At 54.6% G+C, this 8,625-nt stretch overlaps 1 protein-coding gene across 6 annotated transcripts in view; it reads left to right on the top strand.

Moving 5' to 3' along the window:
- Positions 1-21: 21 nt before the first annotated feature.
- TLE3 (TLE family member 3, transcriptional corepressor) overlaps positions 22-8,625 on the top strand; it is a 26,989-nt gene continuing 18,385 nt past the window's right edge. For all 6 annotated transcript variants that reach the window (XM_027666739.1, XM_027666737.1, XM_027666738.1 and 3 more), the window contains exons 1-2: positions 22-102; positions 993-1,037. In XM_027666739.1, the coding sequence (XP_027522540.1) occupies positions 82-102; positions 993-1,037 (66 nt within the window). In that variant the 5' untranslated portion in view covers positions 22-81. The remainder of the gene's footprint in view (positions 103-992; positions 1,038-8,625) is intronic.

The raw sequence follows: 8,625 nt of genomic DNA, 5'->3' as shown, positions 1-8,625 counted from the left end.
CCCGCGGGGTCTCACCCTCCGCTCTCCCCCCCCTCCAGCCTCAAAGTGGAGTATGACAAGCTGGCGAACGAGAAGACCGAAATGCAGCGCCATTACGTTATGGTGAGAGACTTTAATCAGATTTCGGATCAGCCTGTAAATGTCATTAGCTGGGAGCCTGCGGACGGGGGGGACCGGGGGACCCCCCCCGGGACGGGCACTGCCTGCCCGGGGACCCCCGGGGGCGTTGGGGGGGTGCCCGGTGCCAGGCGCACGGAGCCCCGGACGGCTGGAAGCGCAATCCCAAGTTTCCTGTTAACCCCTTTGTAGCGCTCCGGGGGGGCTGGGGGGAGGTTGGAGCAGCGCCCCCGGGCTCCGGGGGGGTCCCTCGGCGTGATGGGGGTCCCCCCCTTGCTGCTCCGAGGCGCGGGGTGAGGCCACCCGGGAGCCATCCCAGCTCACCCCGCTCATCCTTCCCGAGGGAAATGGGCTCTTTTGTTGCCTCAAAACCCTCTTTTTTTTAGCCAAATTTTGCGTCGCGGGGCCCCCAGGTGGGCTCGGTTGGGTTTCTCCTGGGTTCAGCAGGATCCAGCACCCCCTTTCCCAGCGGCTCCCGGGGCTCCCAGCAGCTCCATTGGCCCCTGGGGGGGGGGAATAAATCCACCCCCCCAGTGAGAAGCTGGAATTTTGGCCAGACTCCGGGCTGTACCTGTTCTGCCAGGGCTGAGCAGACGCCTGTCACCCAGCTCTGCGCCTCTTTGTTTTTCTAAGTAGCTTAGGAGGAGAAAACAGGAGTCAAAAGGAGTGTCCCCTTGTTAAGTGCCTGCCAGTTAAACCCATAAACATCTGCTTATTATAAGGTGTAATTTCCTTGGCTACCAGTGCTTTAAGCCCAGTTTTGACCAGGATGCTTTTTGGTAATGGCCTTATGCAAATACCTTCTGTGAAGTTAATTCAAATTCTTCTTGGCTCTCTTCTTTGATTGAATTTATTTGTATGTTTTTATTCCCCAGTACTACGAAATGTCCTACGGTTTGAACATTGAAATGCACAAACAGGTGAGTAATTTCCAGGGGGGGGGGGAAGTTGGGATTGATTGATCTTCTGTTGCCCTTTTCCTCAACCTGAGGTAAAATGGGCCCTGATTGCTCATGGCTAGGCTTCGGGAACGAAGATTTAGGAAGGCTCTATCCACGTTTGTTACAGTTTAGGAAGGCTCTGTCCACGTTTGTTACAGAGGCCCTGATTGCACTAAATAGGGAATAAGTGCTGAAGGCAGGGATGTGACTCCAGGTGGGAATCCCGTGGCCTGGCAGTTGAATTGGGAACTGCAGGTTGTTGGCAGGTTGGTGTTTTGTCTGTGCTGCTGAGAAATTCGGGTTTTAAGCGGAGTGTTTATGCTGAGGGGTGAGAACAGCCTTGCCTTCCGTGCTGGGGTGGCAGTACCTGGAATAGCGCGTTCCCAAAACTGGGAAAACACTGATGTGTGCTGCGATTGCCTCTGGTTGTGTTGTTGGTACAACAGGACTGTTTCTAAGGTCATACCCTGATCTCCTCCGCGCTGTAGCGTGAGACTGAGGAGGGAATTATCTCCAGGGCTCCGATAGCTTACGGTGTGTTGCTCAATGTCACGGATTTGTCTTTGCATCTGGGAAATGAAGCAATGTTTGGGGTTGGTTGGTTTTTTGTTTTTTTTTTTTTTTCCTCCCTTCCAGTCTCCTCTAATATGTAACTTGCCTGAAGGAAAAAAATAGAGAAGGCCCCAGCAGAATGTGGTGTGGTACCTTGATAAGATTATCGTTAAAGAGCCTAAAGGCTGCGCACATGATGGTAAAACTTAAAGGAATAAAGTTATTATTGAGATTAGACCTGATTATTTGTGCTGCTGCTGCTTACTGGTTTTAGAAGGAGTTCTAATTAAGAACTTAAGGCAGATAGGAGTTGACATCAACTTTGCCGCTCGCAAATCAGCCCCATTCAACTCCAAAGTGGTTTTGCTTAATAGCAGCATCGCCCTCCTCTAGGAAGCACAGTCGCTGGGAGCTGATGAAATGCAAAGCAGCGTCTCTGAATCTGCCTCTCTTTTCTTCCCTTTGCCTTTCTGCGGCGCAGTCACAGGGCAACGAAAATAATTCCTGCTTAGTCTTCAGTTTTTTTAAAAATATCTTCTCCCGTGCAGACAATCCCGACTCCTCGCCCGCTCTCCGGGGCTCTGCCTGGACCCAGGTGGGGCAGGGCGGCCCAGGGGGAGCCCTGGGGGGCTGTGAGGGGCCGGGACCCCCATGCTGAGGGAGGCCTCGGGCAGGGTTTGGCCTGGGGAGGTCGGGAATCCCCCAGAACGCAGGGGGTTTGTGTAGGCCCGTGGTGGCCTCCCTGAGGAGGGGACGGTTGTGGCGCGTCCAGAGGGACACGGACCCTGTGGCCACTTCAGTGATGCCCTGAGGGACTGGAGTGATGCCCGAGGGATGGAGTGACACTGGAGGCACTGGAGTAACGTGAACACGGGTTCTTTGGGGAGAGGAAGTGCCTCTTCCCACCTGGTTGCTCGGTGTTGAACGGCTCCGCTCTGGGTGATGCTGGGAGATGCTGGGATAATGCACAGGGATGTTGGGCTTGTTCTCTCCATGGAAGCTTTGGAAGGAGTTGCCGTTCCTGGGATGTGCAGTGTGTTTTCCCGCTGGTCCACGGATGGAAGCCAAGGGATCAGTGAGGTCTGGCACCCTTGGGAGGTGCAGGTGGATCACCCCATCCTCGGCTCCGCCGACCGTGACCGCGTAGGGCGTCTTCCCTTGATGTGTCCGCGGTGGTTTTGGGGGGTGACTGAGGAGCCCCGGAATTCCCAGGGGTGGTTCTGTGCCCTGGGAGTTGCTGGGTGGTGGTGGCCTGGGAGGCCCAGCGTGGTCAGCGTGTTTCTCTGGGAGCTTTGCGGGCGAGCGGATAAATCCCGTCGGGACGGTTCCAGCCTGTGCCGAGCATCCCTGCCCGCTCCCGGTGCCATGTGCTGCGTGCCGAGCGCCGGGCTCCGCCAACTTTGGGAGGCGAAGCCGCCTCGTTATTTAATTGACAGCAAAGCGCGCGGGGCCGGAGGAAAACAAAAGCCCCGCGAGCTGCTCCCAGCGGCGCTTCCAGGCGAAAATGGGGCGAGAGGGAGCGGCGGGATGGGAGAGCCGGACCGCAGCGGGGGCCCGCCGAGGGTTTTCCCCCTCTTTCGGGCCGCAGCATCCCCCTGAAAGGCATCCCTGCCGCAGCATCCCCCCGCAAGGCATCCCGCTAATTGCGGCGTGGTCCTGCCTGCATCTGGTTGAGGGTGGCTGGTCCTGAACAAACAAGTTTATCAGCTGACCTGTTTAGCGGTTGACTTGTGTTTATCTGCACACAATCAAGTAGACTGAAGTGCTTGAATTATTCATGCAGTGTCCTGCCCTCCAGACTTGACTGCTTGTGATTACATCTGCTCCAGACAAACATTGATGGATACTTCATCTTTAAGCAAAAGGGGATTGTCTGTCTGTGGGCTTATATAACAGATTATCTCTTCTACGCTGAATATTAAGTGTGTGCATATGTGGCTGCGTGTGGGGTTGTTCTGTTGTTTTGTTTTGTTTTTTTTTTTCCTTCCCCCCTTTCTTCTCGTTTTGTTTCTTGTTAAGCAAAAAAATGTACTTTCATAAACAACTCCATATGCAAGGAAATATTTAGGAAGTGACTTGGTTGCAGTGAATCGCTCCTTACATCAGTCTTCCTGCTGAACTAAGCTCCCTTACCCGGGCTCAGCTTTCTTAAACCCGAGTCCAACCATGAGCTTTCTTTTGAAACCCCGGCAAAACTCTTTTTTTTTTTTTTTTTTTCCCCCTTCTTAGGGCTAATTGATTTTTCCAAAAGAAACTTTGCTTCCCCTGTTGGCTTCGCATTGTTTCTGTGCAGATCTCCGTGGATAATCGCCGACTGCAATAACCATTCCAAAAGAAAAACTAATTTTGCGTGGGGAAACGGGACACCTCGGAGGACAGAACCTTTGTGCTGGGTTTTATTTCTTTTTATGGCTGAGAACCCTCCACATAAGCACTTCTTGTTTTCGTGCTTAAACACTTAATGCTTGGAACAAACCTAAACCCCCCTGACACTTCCAGGGAAGAGAGGCAGGTTTTTTTTTTTTTTTTTTCCTCTAGAATATTCTAGGAACACAATATACTTTCTGTCATGCTCGTTAGCAAGGAGTGCCAGGTAATAATTTGCTAAATACTTCAGAAGCCAAGTAATTTGTTAGCTGTGCTCTCAGGTCTCCTAAGGTAGAAGGGAATATTGTCAGAGCTTCACCTCTCCCTCCCCCTCGGCTCTGCAGGTGGATTTTGAGGGTGCTGGGTGCCTTTTTGGGGGTCTGAGTGGGCTGTGCCCCCCACATCCCGGTTGCCGGTGGTAATTCCGTAATGAGGGGTTGTGTCCTGCCCCTCCACCCCCCCCTCCCTGATTTAATTCTCATCAGCCTGGCTCTCCACTTTGCTAATAACGATAGCAGCCACAAATAGCTTTCAACATGCCATTGACAGCCCGGTTGGAGAGAGCACTTGAAATAGTGGTAGACAGCTGAAAGTACCCATAATTGTGCGCCGGAGTGAGAACCACACTGCTCAAGGGCCTTATTTTCATGTGCTTAAAGAGACAATATCCTGGTTTCAACAAATGCTGCTGGTGCTTCACGGCTGGTGTGATTTACTCCTCGCTTCTCCCTCCGCCCTCTGCCAGGGAGGAGGTTTGGGGGGGGGGCTGTGCAGCACGGGAGGGGGTGTCCTGGAGTGCCTGAAGGAGGGCTGGGGGGTCCAGACCCGTCTTGGAAACAATACTGGGGGTGTGCGTGGAGGGATCTGTGGTTTGGAAGCCCAGGAGAAGCTGGGGGCTCGTGGGTGGCAGTGTTGTGTGATGGTCTGTGTCCCACAGACCATCACCTTTGGCAGCCCCACCAACCCCACTGCTCCAGGGTTTTAGGCATTTGGGGGGTGTGTATATTTATACATGTGTGTGTTTATACATTTGCACTTCCCCAGGGCAGTGGGCACGGCCCCAAGGCTGCCAGAGCTCCAGGAGCGTTTGGACAATGCTCAGAGGGACAGGGGGGGATTGTTGGGGTGTCTGTGCAGGGCCAGGAGCTGGACTGGGTGTTCTTATGTGTCCCTTCCAGCTCAGGATAGACTGTGATATAGATGTGTATGTTTTGGGGTGTTTTCCAGGAGGAGGAAGGGCAGTGCTGTGTGTTCATCCCTTCTCTTCATCTTGACATATAAATCCATAAGCAAGGGCAGGTGGAACTGGAGCTGCTGTGGCCCAAAATCTGTTCTGAGGCTCTGTCTGCCATGGCCTGGTGTGCACTGCTGTGATTCCCTTCCCTACAGAAGTTTAGGGTGTTTTGTGCAGGATGTCTTGGAGTGCTTTGTGCAGGGTCTTTTGGGGTGCTTCCCTCAGAGTGGTGGTTGTGGGGCTATTTTATGAGGCACCTCCATCCTCCCAAGGACTGGGAGCCCAGGAGGGGTTTGGATCCCATCCTGTGCCGTGGGGGAATGCTGGGACCAGCCTGGGGGTGCATCCCCAGGGCTGGGGCATCCCTGCAGCTCCTGTTTTCCTCCTCAGCTGTGTCCAAGGCTGATGTATTTTGGCTCCACCACCCAGTGGGGTATCCGTGGGGTATCACACAGGACCCCCCAGGTTCCAGCTTGGAATTCTGCACTCCTGTGCTCTGGGTCATTTCTAAGGCAGCTCCTTTCAGCCCTGCTCTGCCTCTGCTGTGACTGACGGGCCGCAGGGTTATTTTTAAACTTCCCTCTGCCACATCCAGGTGTAAAGACGAGCGGCTGTGGGGCCGGAGCTGCTGGGCAGAGCCAGCCCTGAGCTATTTAACACCATGCCAGCCTGTTCCTGCTCCCAGAGCCCCATCCTGCCTCCTGACAGGCTGCCAGGAGCAGCTCCCTGTGCCCTCGAGAGCTGTGGGTGCTGGTGGTGGCTCTGGCCATTTTAAGAGTGGGTGGGGTGACAGGACCCAACGGTCCCTCTCTTGATTTATCACCAGTGCAAATGTTTTCTCTGGTTTCCCCCTCCGTGCTGGTGAAACGCCAGCCCAGAAGTGTTTCTGCTCAGGCAGGAGGTCAGATTCTTGGCAGGGGCAGGGGGTGATGGGGGGTTAGTTGAGGATTTCAGGTTCTCTTGCCCTTTTTAACGCCCATCAGCATCTCTGTGCCCGGGTGAGTGTCCCTGAAGGTGCTCCCATGGACCCCAGGAGAGGCACCCAGCACCCACTGAGCACCTCCTGTGGGGGTTTGGGTGGGTGGGTACCTCTCCTGGGTGTTTTATCCCCACTCATTCGCAGCTGTGGTCCAGGGAAGATGCAGGGCATCGGAAGGGGATGCAGAGCCTGGGATTGCCATGGCAACCTGCCGTGGGGAATGGAGGTTTTTCTTGGCAGGAGCAGCTCGGGGGGGTTCGGGGGGCTCCGTCACTCTGGGAAGGTGATGAATGAGCCCTGTTATGGGGAAGGTGTCGGGCATGAAGCCCTTCCCTGTTCCCGACGTGCCGGAGGATCCCCTTTCGCTCCCGATTAAACTTTTAATGGGGACAACCAGAGTTTAATATTCTGGGGAATGGGAAAAGTTAAAGTGAACAAATATTTAAAGACTGTTGAATCTCATGTTCACAGGAAAACCTCACGGTTGTAAACATAATATTTTGGACATCTAATATCTTTCTGCTCACTGAGTCCCACGTGGGAAGTCTCTCCCTTTGCGGAAAATCTTTGTTTGAAGTTTGGGCAGAACTGGATTTAAATGTGGAGGAGATGGGTTGTTGTGAGTCTGGACTGTGTGATTCCCGGGGAAAACCCAGCACCTTCCCTTCCTCCTCTCTGCCACCAGCCTGTTTGGGTGCTGTATTTTTCCTGTCACACCGACCCCACCTCTGCAGCCCAGGGAGCCTCGTGCTGGCACCGCTGTTTTCACCTCAAATAAGGATGGGATTTGTTCTGGAACTCACAGGAGCAGCAGCCGGGCTTGTCGCATCCAGAATCCAATGGGCTTCAGCTGAAGGAATAAATATTTAATGGAGCTGCAGTCTATATATAATCTAATCGATGCCTCAGTGCCAAAAAGCCTTCAAAGAGCTTTTGCTCTGGCTGGGCAGCGCGTGGTGGGAGCGCTGGGCTGGCTGGTGGCACACGCGGTGCCAGCCTGGCTCCTTCGGACACGGGGCTGGGGCTGGGCTGGATTTGGGCAGTTTTAGCTTCCAGCCCCATTTTTGGGGTGCAGAGTGGTCCTGGGGTGATGTGTGAGTGTGGGGTGGTTAAACACTTGTGCTGGCCAGAGCCTGTTCCTCGGGGCAGGGATCTCGTGCTGTCACGACAGTGAAGTGACAGGACACAGGGAATGGCTTCCCACTGCCAGAGGGCAGGGTTAGATGGGATTTTGGGAAGGAATTCTTGCCTGTGAGGGTAGCAAGGCCCTGGCACAGGTTGCCCAGAGAAGCTGTGGCTGCCCCTGGATCCCTGGAAGTGTCCAAGGCCAGGTTGGACGAGGCTTGGAGCAACCTGGGACAGTGGAAGGTGTCCCTGCCCATGGCAGGGGGTGGGACTGGATAATGTTTAAGCTCCCTTCCCACCCAAACCATTCCAGGATTCCATGAGCCCCAGCTGCCTCCTGATCTGTGCATCCTCACGTTGGGGTCCGTGATAATCCTGGTGACTGGTGTTGCTGTAGCTGGGGTACCTGAGTCCAACCCCTGGTCACCTCCTGGTGCTCCTGCCTTGGCACGGTGTGCCAGCACGTTCTCCTGCCCTCTGGAATTGCTAATTAAAGCATGAGGTGTAACCCAATCACTGGGGTGCTTTCGGAGAAGAGGATGGCCAGAAATATCCCTGTGGCTCAGCAGCCAAAAGCAGCAACAGGGGCTGTATGGGGACCCCTCAGAGCAGGACCCCGAGTTCTGGGGTCTGTGGGGTTGTTCCCTCCATGGGGGTGGCTCAAGACTGGGGGAGAGCAGGGTTTTCCTGGTGTCTTCTTGCTTCTGGTCATCCTGGGAATGTCAGTTGTGCTTGTTGGGTTGGTTTTGTAGTCACAGCAGTGTGACCTGGCCATCACCCAGCTCCTCCCAGCAAGGGCTGAGTGTCTGTTGGGCATTTTCTCCCAAACTCTGATACTTGGGGATTTTCCTTGCAGTACTTGAGAGCAAGTAGAACCCAGAGCTCCTCTCTGGGTTGGATGGGCTTCGAAAGCCGAGCTGCTGTAGGACCCATCCTCAGGGCTGAGCTGTGGAATCAGGAAGGTGAAGCTTTGGGATGGCAGGGATGGATTTGAGGGGCACAGAGGGGGCTCTCTGAGGGGGAGTGACTGCTGGCTGCCTTGGGAAGAGGCCCCTTGCCAGGAGGGAGGCTGGAGCGAGCCCAGGTTAATCACTTGTGTTATTGATAACGAGCTGCTCGGGGCTGTCGGAAGGAATTTCTGGGCGTTTGATTCCCTGCCAGCCTCGGCCCGGCCATTGTTGTGGCTCTGGATCCTCGGCTGCTCCGGCCCTGTTTGACTTGGAGCAGGAGCTGTTTTCACAGCTGCCCTGGCGGAGCAGCCGAGTTAACCCTTGGGAGCTGAGTGATCCCAGGGTAACCCTTGGGAGCTG

Source organism: Corapipo altera, unplaced genomic scaffold (assembly GCF_003945725.1).
Source record: "Corapipo altera isolate COAL_440 unplaced genomic scaffold, ASM394572v1 349, whole genome shotgun sequence".
NCBI lineage: Eukaryota > Metazoa > Chordata > Aves > Passeriformes > Pipridae > Corapipo > Corapipo altera.
Note: the sequence above shows the minus strand (reverse complement) of the source record. Positions and strands in the feature narration are given on the sequence as shown.